Source organism: Podarcis bocagei, assembly GCF_964188305.1.
Source record: "Podarcis bocagei genome assembly, chromosome: 5".
Classification (NCBI taxonomy): Eukaryota; Metazoa; Chordata; class Lepidosauria; order Squamata; family Lacertidae; genus Podarcis; species Podarcis bocagei.
The window spans coordinates 76,439,517-76,460,756 of NC_138129.1; the positions used below are offsets into that span (position 1 = coordinate 76,439,517).

General features: G+C 43.4%; 1 protein-coding gene across 1 annotated transcript in view; it reads right to left on the reverse strand.

Moving 5' to 3' along the window:
* Positions 1-373: 373 nt before the first annotated feature.
* PLPPR4 (phospholipid phosphatase related 4) overlaps positions 374-21,240 on the reverse strand; it is a 37,609-nt gene continuing 16,742 nt past the window's right edge. The window contains exons 2-7 of the mRNA XM_081193999.1: positions 16,680-16,865; positions 13,306-13,435; positions 10,309-10,504; positions 6,324-6,381; positions 5,601-5,774; positions 374-3,806 (exon numbers count right to left, since the gene is read on the reverse strand). Coding sequence (XP_081050125.1) covers positions 2,469-3,806; positions 5,601-5,774; positions 6,324-6,381; positions 10,309-10,504; positions 13,306-13,435; positions 16,680-16,865 — 2,082 coding nt within the window. The 3' untranslated portion in view covers positions 374-2,468. The remainder of the gene's footprint in view (positions 3,807-5,600; positions 5,775-6,323; positions 6,382-10,308; positions 10,505-13,305; positions 13,436-16,679; positions 16,866-21,240) is intronic.

Below are 21,240 nucleotides of genomic sequence, written 5' to 3' on the forward strand. Positions count from 1 at the left end.
CACAACTTTTTTAGGTCCATTATTTTCAATCAATCCACTCTGAGTAGGACTTAGTTGGGTACAACTCCAAGTATTTTGAGGTCATTGGATTCTGGATAGGTCTGCAGGTTTTCCAAATGGTAGATGCTCCTGTGACTTTCAACATTTCTAGCTGACTACTGCAAGAGGCATTCACAGAATTTGATCTTTGTGAGTTTCTGATATGAATTGATCTTATCCATGTCTCCAGATTAATGTGGAGATTGGAATTTTGTTTCACTACAGATTTTGCACTTCTTGAATATTCTGATGCAGTTCTTGGCAAAACTGAAAGTATCAAAATGTTTAAAAATGTGTTTTAAAATACACTTTAACATTTGTATCTTTTCTTTAAAAAAAATCATATTTTGAGAGAAATAGGTTTTAAAAGTCACATTTAAATGTGAATTTTCATATCAGATTTTTATAAAAGAAATAGCAAACTAATGCAGAAACATGGAAGGGACGGAGTGAAAAATAAAATGTCTCAGATAAAAAATAGTGTGGTTTGTCTATCCCTAGATATCTCCATTAGCTACATTCTGTATGATTTAGGGCAAAACACTTCAGTTTACAATTGCCATCATCCCTGATCATTAGCCAAGCAGGCTGCGATTGTCATCCCAATTCCAAACCAGTCAATTTTCTCCTTAGAAAATAATCTCGGCAGCATCTCCTCTCCTCAGGATGAGTTCACAGCAAGGAAAGGCTTTTCAAATCCCTAACTGAAAAGTATGTTTAATGAGAATATCCACTGAATCTAATTTGTGGTACAATACAGCACTTGTGTATTAATTTGGCTGTTGCGGGCCATTCCAAATCTCAAAATAACAACAACCCCAATGAACATTCTAGGAGTAGCTTAATGGGCATTATGTGCCAAGCCAAACAAGTGATGGAACAACGTCTTGGAGTGAGCTCAAATACGTGTTTCATCAGCAGTTTCCCACAAATTACAGGGTTAGCCCATCCATTGGACTGGGACTTCTGTCTATGGTATTATGCCCAAAGAGATTACCAGATGTCTCGTTCCCTGACACTACCCTCATCAGGTTTGCCTTATGGGATCTTAAATAACTCAGAGGAAGGCTAAACTGCCACAGTGGTGCAGGGATACAGGATAAAATACTGTACCTGCTTAAGGTCGCCTTACTTTGAGTCTTTATGATGGCAAAAACCCATCTGGGATAGGACCTCGCAACTTAAACACCCAGTAATTTCACTGATGCTGTTTCAGGTCAACCCCATGACGGTTTTACTAGCTAAAAGGAAGTTAAGGTAAGCGCATTAGGATTGCTTGGCATTCTTAATCAAGTTCAGGTCATCTCCGAAGGCAGAGAATGTGGCTCAGGTTCTGGAGGAGGGTACAAACAGGCCCAAATCTTGTCTAGGAGGCCCCGATACCTATGGCCAATCCAGCTAATTGATTCAGAAGCCTGAATTATAATCCCCCCATCTTTACAACATAGTAGCAATTATCAGAGTGAAACACTAGATAGTCAATAATGAATAAAAATTAGGAAAGATAAGCAATGAGACAAATCGAGAAACTGTTAAAAATGAAGTGTTAACCAGTGCTCTAAGAGATCCCTGTTTGTTTGTTTTTAAAAAATCCCATGCTATTTCAACTAGTCCCAGATTAGTTCACTGAGAAGTGACCTCTTTGTAGCACCTGAAACTAAACAAATTTCGGAAAGAAACACAAAAATTAACCAGAAGAGAAAATGTTTCCATTTTCATGGAGTATCATTCACATTTTTTTTTGTTCCAGTAAACATTTCAAAAAACTACACAAAACCTTTGCAATCTTTTAATGTGAAATACCCACTATAACAAAGCTGTCAATATTTTTCTACTCTAAATGAATGCAGCCAGCATCATATTTTCAGCAATATCACTTGGAAAGGAATTACACATCAAAACGTCATGTGTCTGTAGCAATGAACAGGTATGTAAGTTTACTAAAAAAGTAAAAGTAAAAGTAAAGTTAGAATCAGCACCGACTTGTATTAAATTTTGGTGCAAAACCCGCAAAGGTGAAGTACAACACTGATAGTACACCTTTTGCCCATTGTCCTTAGACATATATAAATCAAAAAGTTGGCACATTCAGGAAATAAGGTGTCTGTATTTAAGATTGCTGTTTTTGTTGACATTGTTCCCATTGGAAAAACATTTTGAGTCTGGGGGAAAAGAAAAACCTGTTAGGAAGCATCCCGTTCGATAGGTTCTTGCATTTGTGCTCCCCCCTCCCCCTCCACTGCAACATGAAACCCACAAATTCATGCACAATCACTACACATCAGCAACATCCAAAAATGGTCAGGCTGATGGTCGATATTTTGGCACATCAAGAATATTTCGGCATCAGCTCAAAAGTAGAGAGAGCACAAAGCTAGTACCAAACGGTGTCGATTGTCAGTGGCATGGCTGGGTGGATGCACCGAGCCTCATTCTTTGTAAGCTCTTGTGGGGGATGTTCCCTTGTAGAAGATGTTCCTGGTATTCTCCGGGCTGCTTCCTCTTTCAGGAATCAAAATGATATTACCTTTCCTCCGAAGCGTAGAATCACGGCTGGAGGAAACAGACAGGGTCTCTGAGCCAATCTCGCTGCCTTCCACTGGCGTGACCCTGATCGTCGTCATCCCGTGATGGTGGTGCTCACTGTTGTCGATGTTACTTCTTTTTCTGTCCCCGGATCCATAACTGTCTTTCAAAGATTCGCAGCTCTCCGAGTCTCTGTTGAGATCATTGAGCTCATACGTCTGACGAAGGCTTCCTTTCTCGGGAGCTTTCCATTTCCACGAGCCACTTCCTTCGCCTTCCGAAGGCATCTGAATGATGGGCCTGTTGTTTTCGGGGTGGGCTTCGACTCGCACGATGCTGCTCGGCTCGTGGTCCGTCAAGGTTTTGTATCGGATGGAGCCCGTGCAGGTGACCGTGCTGCCGTCGGAGCTCTTTGGGCTGCCCTGAAGGACGCCTTGCTGCTTTGACATGGCGATGACCTGCATGATCCTCGGCTGGCTGTTGCTTCTACACCCGACAGTCTTCTCGGCGGCTTTCAACCACTTAGCTCGGGCGGAGCTCGTTTTGGGAGACGTGTTCACATTCTCCTGCGTTTCTTCGGGGATGTGGACAAGCTGTGAAGAACCCGGCCGGGACTGAATAGAAACTCTTGGCCCACCAGAAAGGCCAACGCTATTGCAGCCTGGCATGCTGCCGGGCTGGATTTTCAGGTACTGACTGGGAGGCCCATGGTGATCGCCATTAACGCCAACCCTGGATGGCTCAGAGCTAGACCTCATCTCAATTGCTCGAGGTGGTGACTGCCCAGAATCCGTCTCTATCACCTGCAGGGACAACTTCCGGCTTTCATTCTTGTTCTTCCACTGGGACAGAAGCTGTTTGGAGCGGGCAGAATCCATAGATGCATGGATGGTTGCGTTCCGACGAGCTGACTCTTCCATCGCAGGCGTGTTGGCTCTCGGCAGTGTGTTGCTGAAAGTCACCATGTTCTCCTTCCCCATTGGACTTCGCGGCGTTATAATTTCTACGTCGGCATTTGCCCTTTTGAGGTTGGTCAGGGAGCCAGTGTCCCTGTGGTTCCTGTTTAACATACTCTCGGCATGGTGAGGGGGGATGACGTCATTGCCGCTTCCGTTTTTCCCTGGTAAAATTCGACTGGGATCTTGGCTCAGGTCAGTCAAAGACCTTAACGGTTCTCTGTGCGGGTTCTGGTTGAACATATTGTCTTCGCTCGGCAGGAAGTTCCCCACAGCATACAGGCCCTGGCATTGGGAGAAGAAAACACAGGATCCCATTATGAAAAATAAATATTTGGATGTTATTGACATTCAGTGACTGTGTGTGCAGAAGCTAGAATGAGAATCCACTTTATGAAGTCTTGGTTCTAATATGTCTCAAAAGACTAACACAGACAGGCCAGCAAATTGCAGGACATTTCTGGAAATGTCGCCTTGACATATTTTAATATCTTGGGCATGCCCAGTGGGATTCTGTTCCCCGCTCTGCTCCAAACAACAGGCTTCACCAATTGTTTTGAAACATCCCATAATTTAAATTTCAAAAGTTGCTTGCCAGATGGGCTACTTCTGGGCAAGAAACATCAGCCTTTCAAAGCCCTTGCTGGGTGCTTGGGTTAAGCCAAACCGTCCTCTGGATCTCGACCACTGTGGGAAGCATCCACTGATGTTTCAACAGAGCTTACCTCCAAATCAAAAACCATTTTGAGTGCATCATTTACTAAACAATGTGGCTTAAAATGAAGAAGAATGGAAATAAAAGCAATAACCTACTAAAAATGCTATCATTTTCCATTTAAGTTTGTGATAAGGTGATGATTTCTCATCATAATTCACCAGTAAATGAGTTAGGACAAAAATCAATCCGAGGCAAGTTATCAACGTTGCTGAACATAAATTTCAAAGAATTCTCAAAAGATTATTTTTCTTAATGTAAATACTGCTATTTCATATTCATTTTCAGCTTTGGGATAACTCCTGTCCCTCACACTCAATTTTACAGTCACACCAGCCTGATTTACCGATCGTGGCCTCAACCTGATTAGTTTTCTGCTCAAAGGTTATGCCCTTTCTGTTGCTTAATAGCCATGTAATGCAATATCTTGGCGAGAGACAAATTCATCAGTTTCAAATCAATTTGTGCAGAACCTCGGCAGGAGCTTGAGCTTCACTCTACACATTCAGTGGTCCATTAAAAAGAAAATGCATTGCACTCTCTAAGGACAAAAACAAGTCTCAAGTTTGAAGAACGCCAAGTTCATCATACGTGTACTCCAAATGGGCTTTATAAATGATATAAGGCTGCTACAGCTGGCCTTATCCATTTTAATGGTATCAGTGTTCAGGCACTTGTCTCAATGCGTGCTGGGTGGTGATTTTAGGCTGACGTTCCCCAACTTGGTGCCTTCATACCGCCTCTCCTGGTATGCCTTAAGGTCCACAAATAACAACACTTTGGAGGTCCTGAGCCTCAAGGAGGTTAGATTAGTTTCAACTTAGTTTCAACTAAGAAGAAGAAGAAGAAGAAGAAGAAGAAGAAGAAGAGGAGGAGGAGAAGAAGGAGGAGGAGGAGTAGTTTGGATTTGATATCCCACTTTATCACTACCCTAAGGAGTCTCAAAGCAGCTAACAATCTCCTTTTCCCTTCCTCCCCCACAACAAACACTCTGTGAGGTGAGTGGGGCTGAGAGACTTCAGAGAAGTGTGACTGGCCCAAGGTCACCCAGCAGCTGCATATGGAGGAGTGGAGACACGAACCCGGTTCACTAGAGTATGAGTCCACCGCCCTTAACCACTACACCACACTAGCAAGGGTGACATAACTGGGCTTCTAAGGCTTAGAGCACAATGCCCCACAGCTGCAAAAAAGAATGCAGTTGGTCAAGGGAGCCATGGACTCAAAAAGGTTGAAAACCTCCGTTCTACAGTATCGCGCAGAACAGAATCTATTACAAATAAAAGTGAAACAAAATATTTATTATTTGTAGGGCATTTAGCTACCCAAACGCAGGCATCTCTGCACAATTCCAGTCTACTTACCAAATACAGGGCAATTCCACCTCCAATTAAAAAGCCACAGTAAACATCAACTGGGTGGTTTTTGTACTGGGTGATGCGAGTCAGTCCACATATAATCCCACAGATGATAAAGGCAAATACTAGGAGCGGTTTCAGAAGTTTAGAGGAGTCAGTTAACGTGGAATTGAAGTACATCTTTAAAACAAAACAAAACATTAAAAAAAGCAATTTAGTTAAATCTCCCAGGTGGGATGGTTTGCTTTCTTGTTTCCTTAATGAGCTAGTAATGTGCCTCTCCTTAAGCCTGAAAGGTCCATAGCTTCTCATCCTGAGCTTTCGCTTTGAACTCCATGGGCTTCAGAACATGGAAAGTTTGTAGAAATTAACACAAACTTCTCAACTCTTTTTCAGTTTCATTCATTTGATGCCGAGGTTAGAGGCATCTGATCTGCATTAATGTGAATTGGTGGCATTTTAAGAAGTACTTGACTTATTCTGAAATTTAAAAAAAACCAATTTCATAAAATTTTACCCTCTAATTTCAGCCCTGATTCCCGCTTTTTTCTATTTCAGGCCTCCATAAATAAATAAATGGGGGAGCAGAGAAAAAGTTTTTTCCTGCTTCTTTTGTGGGGGGACGCTTGGCACCTGCAGTCTCAACCTTCCTGCTTTAAACAAGACATGAAATGACATTCAGACTTTACCCTTTTGTCCACATTATTGCAAAGAGGCTTAATTACTCACCGAAACGTACACAGCTGCAAATGCTGCCAGGGTGGCGTGTTGCGAAGGGAATGACTTTCTGCAAAGGAAGGACACCCAAATTAAATTTCTCACTTAAAAATACATTCCGCAAGGGCTGATTTAAAAATAACCAAAGCACTGGGTGGTCCAGTATTGTAATCATATTTAACTTACAAGCTGTAATATCATCACGCTATAGGGCTTTTTAAAAAAAACCCGTTCAGTGTACTGGAGAGAATGTGGAATTTAGGCACCATTAACAGAGTAAACCTGTGGTCTCAAATAATGTGGGTTTTGATTTACGTATTGCAATGGACAGATTCTACAATTACACAGAAGAATCTGTAATGCACAACAATCTAGGAAAAAAAGTTTGAGTAATTATCGCCATTGGGTTGCATCCAAATAAATTCTGCTCAGAATAGACTTCTTGAATTAATGGACTTAATTCAGGATTAATGGACTTAATTCAGGTAGGCATCTGGGTTGGTCTGACGCAGTCAAAATATATAAAAAAATGTCCAGCAGCACCTTAAGAGACCAACTAAATTTGTTCTGGGTATAAGCTTTCGTGTGCATGCATCTGAAGTATCTGAAGAAGTGTGCATGCACACGAAAGCTCATACCCAGAACAAACTTATTAGGTCCCTAAGGTGCTACTGGAATTATATATATATATATATATATATATATATATATATATATAGAGAGAGAGAGAGAGAGAGAGAGAGAGAGAGAGTGTATGTATATATCTATCATCTATCTATCTATCTATCTATCTATCTATCTATCTATCTATCTATCTATAGTTATAGATATATAATGGATTTAAGTTAGGCATCCCCATTACTTCAAATGGACCTACTCTGAGTATGACTAATGTTGGGTGAAATCCATTAATTTCAACAGTGGAGAGATCTCTCTCCCCACTTAAGGCCAGGCTCATACATACATGTGTATCACTTGATTTCTCTATCCTTCATTGCTCCGTATGGGATGATTTGCAGCTAAATAGAGAAGCATGATGTGAATGAAAATGAATGTCTTGTCTGTCGGAGCTGTAATGGCCCTTTCACACATGCAAGGCATCACTTGATCTTTATCATGTGATCGGAACCGCATAATTAAATGATATTGATGCTTATCATTTGAACATAGATATAGGCGGATCTGCCGATTTCAGCTTCTTTCGCTATTTCAGTTTTCCAGTCTTAAGTTCAATTCTCCACATTTGCACATCTATTTGCATATATGTGTGTGTGTGTGTGTGTGTGTGTGTGTATGCAATTTTCCCCAATAGTCCCATTTTGCAAAACATTTTTTCATCAAAGAGCACATTTTTGTATATTTTCACAAATGCATACATTATTATGTGTATTTTGCACTAAATGTTCAGAAGCACAGAACTGTTTTGGGTGATAAAACAACTGCAAAGTGAGGCAGGAAAATTTTAGGGAGCAAGTGGCTGGGAATGATGCTTAACATCACTTTTTTTTGAACTTTTGTCTCTTGAAGCCACGTTTTAACACCTGCTTCCTCTTAAAAGAATGCCCCCCCCCAAAAAAAAGGGGGAAGGGAAAAAAAGGCAATTGTTATAAAGATCCCCCGCCATGGGCAGGTTTTAAGAACTTCTGCCAAAAAAACGTACAACAACTCTGTAAAGAAAAATGGTACTACTATGATTGGCAGAAAAGCGGCAGAGTGGAAAAGCGGCAGAATTTGTACTGACTTTTTGCACTTGCGGAATATAAATAGATGGCAACACATGGTATGTGATGTGTCCAGGGGAGGCACTATAGGTGAAATATACTCAGAGTCGAGAGTGGATTTCATGCTCTTTATTCAGCTCATAGTGGTGAGGAGGAATGGAAGTTCCCTCAGAATGTCCGCTTTATATACATTATTTACACAATGGGCCCCACGTGATTGGCTAATTCCGGGATTCTCCTGTAGGCTAATCAGGTTGCGGGTTCACTTCCACCTGGAGCTGGATTGGGTGGCTCCTGTGGACCAATCAGACTGCTGCATTTTGGATCCTATTCAACTCAGTACATAACATTAGGCAAAACAGGGCTGCCTTGCCCTGCTGCTGCTGCCACCAGCATACCTGCCGCCGCCACTGCTGACTCTGCTGCCGCAGTGCACTCTGCCACATCCGCTGTTGGAGGAGCGCTGCTGTCATCCATTTCAGGCAATGTCGTGCCAAAATGGATACAATCTTTCCCAAAATCAGCGCTGGAAGTGGCAGGGCAGGAGGGATGTGTTTAGGAGTGCCAATGTGTGGGCTTCCACTGCCTGAGGCAGCAGCCTCACCCTGCCTAATGCCTGGACCAGCTTTGTATGCCAAAGTGATGGGAAGTCACTGTTAAGCACATGAGGAAGTAAGGCAAGGCAATGGCCTATCTAGTCCAGCACCCTTTTCTCACAGTGGCCAATCAGAAACCCACAAGTATCACATGGACGCAAGAACACTCTTCCCTGCACTGGTTCCCTGCGTTATTGGGGAGGCTCTGGGGAGTGAAGAGGTCAAGCCACATATTTGATGCTAGCCTTTCTGTGTTTGTCTTCTCTGAATAATTCATGCAATCCCTGCCCCAAATTTCAGTCCTCTCCTACGAATGTGTGTTGTAACTCACTCTACGTGGGGCTGCCCTTGAGACTGACCCAGAAACTCCAGCGGGTGCAGAATGCCGTGGCGAGACCTTTAAAGCCCTATACGGCCTAGGACCCTCGTACCTATGGGACCGCCTTTCCAGGTATGTCCCACGGAGGGGACATCTTGGAGATCCTGGACCACAGGATGCTTAGGCAGGCCTCAACCAGAGCCAGGGCTTTTTTGGCCATGGCCCTAATCTGGTGGAACGCTCTGTCACAAGAGACTAGGGCCCTGCGGGACTTGACATCTTTCCGCAGGGCCTGCAAGTCAGAGCTGTTCCACCAGGCCTTTGGCCAAGGCACAGTCTGACCCCCTCTCTCCTTCTGTAATCTTCATAGAACTCTAGCCTTATGGTTGCCATTAATTTGATTCTGAAGTGATTTTAGAATGTATTTCAATTAATTGACTGTGATTTTATGTAAACTGTGCTATTTTTACTGTTATTAGCCGCTCTGAGCCCGTCTTTGGCTGGGGAGGGTGGGATACAAATTAATAATAATAATAATAATAATAATAATAATAATAATAATAATAATAATTAGTCATTATGTTTTTATGGGGCCATCATCCCCCTTGAAGCCAGTTTCTAATAAACAATGCAGGGAGGTACCCACATCTCCTTTGCAAATCCCAGATGCACAACTCTCTCAAATAACTACAGTGTGTGCAACCACTGGCAGCTCTAGATGTTAATCAGGGATCGTGAAGGAAATAACGAAGTAGCCATATCTCGTTTCTTGGTCAATGTGATGCTAGCTTTGGTTGGAGGAGCAGATCTTGCTCCTCCCCCCTGCCATCTTGCCATCTGTGCCATATGGATTCATGAGAGCCAATGAAAACAGAGTCTGCTGTTATCTGCAAAGCTCCCCCCTTCATCTTGCTCTTCTCCCCTTGAATGCTGCTTCTTGGCTATATTAATGCATAATGGAGTTGGGTATGATATATCTAAATCATGAGAATGAAATTCATGTAAGCATGCCCAGGTCTTAGAAAAGCTTTCAGATATTATCAGAAAATTTTGGTCCACAGTTATGGATGAAAACAGATGGCAGCACATTTTTGACTGGGTTGTAGTAAGTGGCCTTAAACTGAGCCAGAACATTAATCCATCTAGCTCAGGATTGTTTATCTACACTGGCTCTCCAGAGTTTCAGGCATGGATCTCTTGCAGCCCTCCCTGGAGATGATGGGGATTGAATTTAGGACCTTCTGCATGCAAGACACATGTTCTACCACTGAGCTACAACCCCCCCCCCAAAAAAAAACCCCAAGACATAATAAACAATGAAAGATCATATTTTCCCCCTCCCCCATCTTTTTGTGTCTAACCTTCCATCGTTGATGATGATGGGATCGGTTCCTGAGCAAATATCCTCCACGATGTAAGAATTTTCTGAGCAGGATACGTTGAGTGATGTATAGTTAGGCTTGCATACAGTCAGGAAATATGGCGTTTGATACCCAGTTGACAGCTGTATGATGTCAGTGATGAGAGCTGTGGCACAAAGGCCAAAGACGTGGACACCTAGAAGTGAAGCGGGAGAAGCCTTAACATCTTTGGCCAAATAGATACAGCACTTCATCCTAGGTCAAGGGATGGCAAACTGGTGGCCTGTGGCCCAAATCTGGCTCCATTGAACAATTTCATTTGGTTATCGTATTTTAATCAATATGTGTTTTCACAGAGAGCCATGTGTCATGGCTTAAAGCTAAACCTCTCTTTAGATTTAGTATATAACAGCTCAGCTATATCTTCACATGCACACTCCACAATTGTAAAGTTCTCATAGTTAAATGATGCTTCATCATTAAGACTTGCTTCCCAGTTGGAGTTTGCTTGTGTAATAAAACATGCTTCTAGCCTTGGGATCATAATCTGGATAATAGAGTGCTTTGCCTCCCTTGGAATCAATAGAACAATGCCCAATTAACAGTGAAAAATGGATAAGGTCATTGGTGCAGTTAGGTAATTCTGTAATCAGGATTTAATGGCTTTAAGGGAGCCTCCCTTCTTTAGAGAGTGGCCTGGTTCACACCATGGTTTGTTTAAGGCATGGTTTGTTTAACAAACCATGGGCTAGCCACAAGTTGTACCACAGATGATCCAACAAGCCGTGGCTTGTTTCTCCAAAGTCTGGTTTGTTTTCCCATGACTCTTCATTAACACCTTTGTAGTCAGGTGAGTGTCATACAAACCATGAGCAAGGAAAGTTGCTGGATTCACATGTAACACCAAGCCATAATGAAAATAAGATAATATCACCAAGACAACTATCTGTAAACAAACAATAAACATCCATAAAAATGGCAAAAGTAGTTTATTTCCCAAATATGTTTTATCTTAAACAACAGCAGACACAGTAAAGAAAGAGTTCACTTGTCATATATCAGTGGCTCAGTGCTCATTTCTTCTCTTTCCAAAACAGATTTTATTTCGAGTAATTGCGAACACAGTAATAAAGAGTCCACTTCTGATATAACAGTGGTTCAGGGCTTGGACATCATTCCAGTAATCAGAAGTTTTGTTGCTAAAGAGCTTAGTCATCAAGCTTTGTCCCCATCTGCATGTTTCCATTGGGAGGAGCATAGAAAGGGGAGAGTGTCTTTCAATTTGTTAAACCTAAAGGAGGCTGATGACTAAACTCTTTAGCGACAAAACGTCCGAGAATGACGTCCGAGCACTCAACCACTGGTATATCACAAGTGGACTCTTTATTTACAGCATTTGCAATTGTTTAATATAAAACCTATTTAGGAAAGAAATTACTTTTGCCATTTTTATGGACATTTGCCTTGGTGGTATTATCTTGTGTCGACTGCAGTAGTCACTGTATCACCACCCTGTTCATTGTTTTATTATAATGAAAACAAAGCAAGGTTCTTAAGTCAACAAAAAGCATGGCTTCAGACTGTGGTTTGTTGGTAGTAAGCAAACCACAGCGCAGCTGCTGAGTGGGGTTCACATATAAAGCTAAGCTACAGTTCAATAAACCATGGTTTAGTGCAGTATGCAAACCAGGCTGGCATGTGTAATATTTCACTTACTTTGAAATGTGATAAGCAAGACCTGCTGCGTTTGGGGGCTCTTCTGCGCAGTCTGGACTTCTCCCCAAAGTTCTGGCCTTGTAGCTCAACTAATTATAAACATGTAATTTAGCTGCAAGCCGCAATGATTTTAACAAGACTTGCTTCCACCAAGTATTAATTTTACTTTCTATTTGTTGTTTTTGAATGTATTCTATTTTTATTGGTAATAAAGGTCATATACCCAGGATAGCATGATTGATGTATCATAATTAGTTGGGTTTTTTTAAATAAAAAAAGGATATTTACATCTCTTCAACCATCTTACAGCAGGATACACGGTGCTCCCCCCCCCCACCTTTCTCCACAAGAACCCTGTGAGGAGGGTAAGGTTGAGACATGATGTTTGTCATCAAATGAGCTTCTTGGCTGAGTGGGGATTTGAACCTGGAGCTCTACATGTCTAGTTATATTCGCTTGCTGTTACACCACACTGATTTAAGCAGCAGTGGGATGAGCTGTGCTGAGAGAAGAGGGTGGGTGCTTTGTAAATGGACTGTGCAACAGTTCAATATTATAATGAAAAGGAACACATTATGCACTGTGGAAAATGGATACTGAGCACTTTGTGGTGTGAAGCTAAGAAATTGCTCAATGTGTGTGGCCCCTCCCCCAATGATTTTAGCTGTAGACTTTCATTCTTTATTTCAAACAGAGCCATGCCAAATTAATATCACTGGCAGCTGTGTATTTATTTCTCATTTTCTTTTGTAAAAGGGGTTCTATAATAAGTCTTCTTTTTTTTTACAATCAAAATGTTTACTTTTCCTTATGATGTGTTGTATTTACTGCCCATCAAGCAACCTCCTGATTTATTTATTTTTAGGCTAACATTTCCAGATGTCAGGGCCAATTCAGATATCCTTCCTAGACTGTACTATTTTATACTGCAGAAATATTTACATTTTTGAACATAAGCAAAGGCAGGGATTCCTACCTGTCCAGATTGGATGATACTGATGAGATTATATAACCTCAGAAATAATATCTTACTTTCCTCTTCCCTTCTCATCCCTTTCTCCCTTTTGTGTCATGCCTATTAGATTGTGAGCATGTTTGTGGTCTCTTTTCATCTCTGTATATCACTTATGAAAATGTCTGACCCAGCCCTCATGGTACATTCTTGTAGATCTGAAATCTGACATGTCCTTCAATTTATTTTTTTAAAGAGACTAAAAGCAGCAAGATTCTTATGAATCAAAACCCAGAAATTCTTCAACAAAGGCATGAGCCAAAACCCACCAACAAATCGGACGGCTCTCCTAAGGAAAGAGTTGAAGTTGCAGCCTCCCGCATTGATATTGGCCTCGGCTCCTATGCCATTCCGACGTTTTGAAAGGCAGCAGTAGAGAATTCCTTCGCCCACCATGATCTGTTATGACAAAGGAAGGGTTCAAGGCAACACTGGCAATTATGTAACCAGAGCATGATTTGTTTAGAAGGACTCACATATAGTCATAAGAGACCAAACTTCATTTGTGCCTGTTAACATTGTTCCAAGAACATGGCAAGGTTAGATGTAATGCATTTTCACTGTCTTGAAAACTCATTGTTTTGCAAGGGAGATATTTTGATCTGTTGGGATAGGGACAGTGGTTGATCTTGGATATGTTCCATCTCTCTAACAATGGCATGCTTTAGGGCTTCTTGGATTGATTATATGACTATATTAATAAACACAATTAGAACATCTGCACCCACACCATCCTCTTCAAAAGAGCCCCGATATCTGTATTTTTGTTTCACATCAACACTCCCAGGTAGTTAGCTTAAGATACTAAGATACAATGTGATGCCCAAGGACACTAAATTAAACTCATCGCTGGATGGAGAATTCACATTTTGAAATGCCTTGTTTTGACACTGCCATCAGGGCTGAGCTGTAATAACTTGCCCTGCTCAGTGACCAAACATGGAAGGAAGGAGACAAAAACACAAGGCTGGGTGAATTGGGCCACAGTTATTTTAACGCAACCAACCTGCAGAGGGGAACAATGGTGAGACATACTCCCTACTCATAACAAACTGCGGGTGAGCCAACCTGCCAAAGGTGAGGGGTACCACTTCATCTAACCTGTCCCTTAAGCCCCACCCTTCAGGTGAATAAAGAGGCCCCCAGGATTATAGGTTGATGTTACACGTTGGCCCCAAAGGTGTCTCTTACCATGCCAGTGAGTCCCACAGCCCTGAAGGCGAGTCTCAGAACTACAACCTTAACTGTCTGATAACCTCTGGAAACCTACCTGCCAATGTTTAACCAATTTAACCACCAGTTTAACCTATTTATTGATTAATCTTTGTTCATTACACCTGCCAGCAAATCAGTACAGAATAGTGAAAAATAAAACCACCAAGGCCAATCAACTGTTGACTCCCCTCCCAATTTGGCCCTAAATGGTGACCAGCAATGCCTGTACTGAATAAAGGATGGGAGGATGGGTAGAATGAACATGCTGAAGCCAGGCCAGGCCTAAATAGCCCTGCATTGGCCCTATCCCCAACACTGGGGCTGTGTGTGGGACACCATTTTGCCTATATAAGCAACAGCACTCACATAAACACTGGCAATAGAAGGCATGGTTTCGGGGCCATTCTAGATTTAACATCCTTTAAGCCAGGCATGGCCAAACATGGCCCTCCAGCTGTTTTGGGACTACAATTCCCATCATCCCTGACCACTGGTCCTGTTAGCTAGGGATGATGGGAGTTGTAGTCCCAAAACAGCTGGAGGGCCGAGTTTGGCCATGCCTGCTTTAAGCTGACTGAATGGTTTGTGAGTATAAAAATCAACAACACTCCACAGTTTTCCCTGTTAAGCAAAAATCGCAACAAGCTGTTCATGCACTGAGGGAAGAATTCAGTAGTGCTCTTTTAGATTATATCCTACCCAAAGCCTGAAACGACCACAAGATCAATGCACAGGAACCTATGTTCGTTCTTAATCTCTCTTGCACCTACTGGAATGTAATAGTTCTCTTCAGTTCTTCATGGACTGTTAAAAACAACAACAACCAACCACAAACCCACAACCTTAGGGTTGGTACGCATCTGTGTGTTCAACTATTGATGAAAGTAAATTCATCCAAGGTGTAAATTGAGCTATCAGAGATTTAGCAGCGCAGACACACAATGGCATTCAAAATGCAAAACCTTTCCACACGTTTACTTGCCTGTCATCAAGGAATGTACATGCATGAATATACATTTAATGCTCACTCTTTTGTTGTTGTGGGAGGAGGTATAACCATAAAGAAATGGATTCTAATTACCAATAATCAGGGTGACCCCCATGTATTTTAAGTATGAAGCAACGTGGGTGAGGTGTTATTTATTTACTTCATGTTGAAGCTTTAATTAAAAGCTGTGGAAACCCATGACTGCTGATGCAGCAGACTTCCTGCTGCGCGGTGAGCGGAGAGTTCAGTGGTCTGACGTTGTTGCTAGCCCAATAACCTTCTCCCTGCTGCACTGCGTATCTTAATGGGCTTTTCTTATTTCCCCTACAGCAAAATAAGGGCAGCGGAGGTTGTATAATTCCTCAAGAATGTAGATGGCGAAAGGGACCTAGGGGATTCTATAAACTGAGAGCTACTGTCAAAAACAGCCTCCGAAAACATGATCTGTCTCCACACAGCCATTATGAAGGTGTCACTTCGACCAAGAGCAACTGATGGGGATTCTTAAATTTGCATTTTGTTTAACATTGCTCTTTAAAGCTCCATCAGAGCAAATGGCAATCTGTGGGAAACCCACTCTGATGTTTGCTTCGATTCCGGTTTAAAGAGTGGGTTTTCACAGGGAAAGTTGGGGGCAACAAATAGACAAACCACCACACTCAGACACAGAACCTTAAAGTGAAGGCCTCTGACTGGAAAGAGTGAGGCAAAAAGCAAGTGTGGATAAGCCCCGGGTGAGCAGTTTCTGAATTATTTAGCTGTTATTGATTGCATTTATATCCTCCCTTTTTCTTCATGGGGCTCAAGGTGGCTTGCATGGTCCTCCTCATTTAATTCCCACAACAACTCTGTGAGGTAGGTGAAGCTGAGAGTGAGTGACTGGCTCAAGATCACCCAGTGGGGATTCGAACCCTGGTCTCCCAGGTCCTAGTTTGACACTATAACTACTGCACCACGCTGCTCCTCTAATTAGGTGGATCACCTAATCTGGATGGGGTTGCACTCCTCCTGAAGAAAGAGGGGAGCAGTTTCCTCTATCTATCTATCTATCTATCTATCTATCTATCTATCTATCTATCTATCTATCATCTATCTATCTAATTATTTATTATTATTTTTATTATTATTATTATTATTATTATTATTATTATTATTATTATTATTATTATACCACCCTTCACCCATAGATCTCAGAGCTAGTCACAGCATAAAAATACAAGACAACAACACAAAATACATAATAAATACAAAAACAAAACAACCACTCTCCTTGCCCACCACTACATCACTCTTGTATGCAGATGTAACTGTGCGATTCAAACATTTGCTGATTTATTCAAGCATTCGCTGATGAAAACGTGAACTCTGCTCTTCTGCCAATGCGCCGACAGTAGTTTGAAAGGCTGTTAAGAGGGGTAAGTGGGATGTTCTGCAACTCACCGTAATGGCAGGTGCCGCAAAAGCCAAGCTGAGCAACATCAGGAAAGGAACAGCCTCTTGTGAAGGTTCGATGTATGGCATACTGAGACTCCTGTCATAGCAACTGAATCCAGAGTGAACCGGCTTGAAGACATCCGTCAGCTCAAGGAAATAGAGGCTAACCACAGAGGAGGCCAGTATGGGCAACTGGGAAGGAAGGAGGAGGAAGACTTGTTAAAAGCAATGCATACATTTTTGGGGTCTCATCTGCAAGCCTATATAGCAACACGAGCAAACTTAAGACACAGAGTTGTGATGGCTTTGCAGCCGAAACAGGGCTAATCAGAGAGAGTTGCGTGCCAAGGCCCCGGGCCCCGCAGTTCCCTTAGATAATAAACACACAGACATGGATATTTTAGGTTCATGGGATAAATTAGGCCACAACTTTATTGGTTACAGATGTGAGCAGTTTGGCTAAGCATTGGGTGAAACCAGGCTATATTCTGCCCGTCTGCAAGGAGTCTCACTAAGGGTAAACCACCAGTAGGGGGAGCCCTATGACATGCATCAAATCGTGGCACCCCGCGGAATCCCCGTTGGGGTCATGGCATGGCCCCAGCCCACGTCCAGGCTTCAGACATGATTCACACCCCCAGATCCCTTTAACAGGATACCCTTACTGCCCCCCGGCTGCATCACAATTGAGCCAGTGTGGTATAGTGGTTAAGAGGAGTGGACTCGTAATCTGGTGAACCGGGTTCGCTTCCCCGCTCCTCCACATGCAGCTGCTGGGTGACCTTGGGCCAGTCACACTTCTTTGAAGTCTCTCAGCCCCACTCACCTCACAGAGTGTTTGTTGTGGGGGGAGAAAGGGAAAGGAGATCGTTAGCCGCTTTGAGACTCCTTAAGGGGAGTGAAAGGCGGGATATCAAGTCCAAACTCTTCTTCATCTTCTTCTTCTTAAACGGCCAGCGGCCACACCCCCAGCTGCACTGATTGGCTAGCTAGGGGTGTGACATGGCTGGGCACCAGCATGACATGCACAGCATCCCTCTACCCTCTGGCTGGATCACTAAGGATCCCGGATGCCTGGCCACAACACTGCCCACCGGTGAAGGTGAGTGGACTTAGCAGCATACAGTGATACCTTGGGTTAAGTACTTAATTCGTTCCGGAGGCCTGTTCTTAACCTGAAACTGTTCTTAAACTGAAGCACCACTTTAGCCAAGCGGACCTTCCCTTTGCCGGACGTGCCGCCGGAGCACGATTTCTGTTCTCATCCTGAAGCAAAGTTCTTAACCCGAGGTAATATTTCTGGGTTAGCGGAGTCTGTAACCTGAAGCGTATGTAACCTGAAGCGTATGTAACCCAAGGTACCACTGTACTTGGTGAAAGCCCAAGATCAGCATAAGCAGAAACATACTATTTAGCAGCAAAAGCATCCAAGGAGCAAACAACTCCCTCAGAGTTTGCTTCCACGATATTTGTGTACTTCTGAAACATAAAAGCACTGTCCCTCAGAGACTGAGTTTACGATTAGTATAAACGATAACTGAAGAAGCTTTAAAAAAATTTAAAGCACAGAAACCTGATCATATATCAGTTTACATCTCTTAAATGTGTCTGATTGTATCTACACTCACAGCAGCCAAGCAGAGACCTAGCTGCTGCTACTGCAGCCCCAGGGGCACATCACGTGCCTTTTCCTGAGGAGAGGCTGCAGTATGGGGAGGAGAAGGAAGTGGGAAAGTTCACGCTGGGTTAGCAGACTTTCTCTTGCACAGATCTGCAATGTAGCACCCTGATTGCTTTTTCCACACTTTCCTCTTGGTACCTATCTAGAGCAGCTAACCCCTAGACTGCGGGCCAGATCAACCCTCCAAGCTCTCCAGTAAACACAGCAGAGTGGTCAGAGAGGTTTCACCTTCGCCTCTCAGCTCAGAGCCCTGGTAGAGATGCAATTTGCTCCCTCTATGCTCATCAGGCTGGCCATTTGATGCCTGGGAAGAGGCTGATAACTTACCGGCAAGTCTCTGCATCCAGTCCATACAATTCTCAGATCCCAAACCAAATCGGGCCGATATGGGCCACTCTGAGATTTGTCCAGGGTGGGTCGAAGAAGCACTAGATCACTCTGAGGCAGTTCAGGTCCACCTGCAGTGATCTGGGGCTGTCAAAAGGGTGGTGGTGGTCAGGTAGTGAGGAGGAGACAATACAGGCAGAGATGTTGCCTGCACCATCTCTTTCTTCCTTTCTCTCCTCGCCACCAACCACATCTTAAATTAGAGTTTAAAGCACTGATTCAATGTGGTCAGAAGGGGGAGAGAGCAGATGATGCCTGTATAGTCTCCCACCGATGCCACAGGACACATTTAATCGGGGTTTAAAACCTTGATTTTTAAATAGGGCCTATATATGTCCGTGAGGGACGCGGGTGGCGCTGTGGGTTAAACCACAGAGCCTAGGGCTTGCTGATCCGAAGGCTGGCGGTTCGAATCCCCATGACGGGGTGAGCTCCCATTGCTCGGTCCCTGCTCCTGCCAACCTAGCAGTTCAAAAGCACATCAAAGTGCAAGTAGATAAATAGGTACCACTCCAGCAGGAAGGTAAATGGCGTTTCCGTGCGCTGCTCTGGTTCACCAGAAGCGGCTTAGTCATGCTGGCCACGTGACCCGAAAGCTGTACGCTGGCTCCCTCGGCCAATAAAGCGAGATGAGCACCACAACCCCAGAGTCGGCCATGACTGGACCTAATGGTCAGGGGTCCCTTTACCTTTTATCTATATATGTCCCTCCCATTTGGTCTGGGTCCTGAGTTGGGTCCTGGTTTGTCCAGGTTGGACTGTGGCCTGATCTGGATCATCAAACTGGACCCCAAACAGAATTGGGGGTACCTTCCACAGCCCAGGTGATAACCCCCCCTCCAGGTCTTCAGCACAGATCAGCTGTAGAAGGTGGGGGCTGCATGCCTATTCTTATTTTGATTATTTATTAAATTTTTATACCGTCCTATGCCCACACACCTCAGGGAGGTTCGCAACATAAAATCCCAATATAGAAACACAAGATACATAATCAAAACAAAAACAAGGACATCCTAATTATTCCCCTCCTCCCCAACACGGTTTAAAAGGGCATCGGATGACAATCAGCCAAAGGCCTGTTCAGAAAGGAATGTTTTTGTCTGGAGCTTAGGGTGCATAATGCCTATGTGCCACACTCACTGCTGCCATGTGGTCTCAGAGGCTTGACCCGAGTGCGAATTCAGCCCTCAGGCCAAAAGAGTTTTGCCACCACTTGTATGTAATAAGACTTTTAAAAAAGAAAAAAGCCAAGGGAAAACCATGTATGTTTTTAAAGGAGAAGTTGCAGGTGGCTATTTGAACTTATGAATATTTATTGAGTTTGCTGCTTTGAACAGCAGGAGCATTGCAATTACAGGTATTAACTTCAAACACCTTGAGCTCGATGTCCGATGTAATTAGATGGCATAATGCTCATTGCCTTAACTTCTGGACTCAAATTGGAATTTTAAAGGCAAACAGATACAAAAGAGAGAAAGGGCCTAATATCAGCAACTTTAGCTGGTTGGTGGAGAGCTAGCTTCCACAATTAACCCTTGCTTGAAATTTACAGTGGGGGGGAAAATAAGTGAAGCTTTAGTACAGTGGGTTTATGGGAGATACTTCTAAGTATTCAGTGACAAAACTGTAAGTTTGGGATCCTAATTTTCTGGAAATGCATTGTGCAGGAAACAGTAGCCATTGATTTCAGGAGAATAGGCGGTGAAGATGATCAGTATAATTAATAAGCTTGTTTAACCTCAAAATTGCTTGAGTTCTTTTTAGTATCGCACAAGTGCCATAATAATAAAAAGGACAAACATCTCCATGTTAATCCTTAGGAAAGCATAGTGAAAAGACAACCACCAAATCAAAAGTATTCAACATGAGGAATTATTCTACGACCTCTTCAGATGCTGCTGCCAGGTATTAATCACACTCCCAACACAATGAAATTGATTGGCGATGGATTGAGGACTGAAAAGAGGATATACCGTATTTTTCGCCCCATAGGACACACTTTTTCCCCTCCCCAAATGAAGGGGAAATGTGTGTGCGTCCTATGGGGCGAATGCAGGCTTTCGTCGAAGCCTGGAGAGCGAGAGGGGTCGGTGCGCACCGACCCCTCTCGCTCTCCAGGCTTCGCGCAGATCTCCGCAAGCAGTGGGAGCCCGGCGCTGGGCTCCCGCTGCTTGCGGAGAGTTGCCTGCATGCTGAAGCCTGCGCGCGCTGAGCTCAGTGCGTCCAGGCTTCGCGGACCTCTCCGCAAGCAGCGGGAGCCAGTGCTGGGCTCCCACGGCTTGCAGAGAGCTGCCTGTTCTGGGGGCTGGAGGGAAAATAATTCCCCCCCCTTTATTCCTCCCCCCCCAAAAAAACCTAGGTGCGCCTTATGGGACGGTGCGTCCTATAGGGCGAAAAATACGGTACTTCACAAAATGCATACTTTTGTCTGTGGAATTTAAGATGACCACTCCCATAGATGTAGCTTTCTAAATGGTATAAAGAAATCCAAGGACAGGT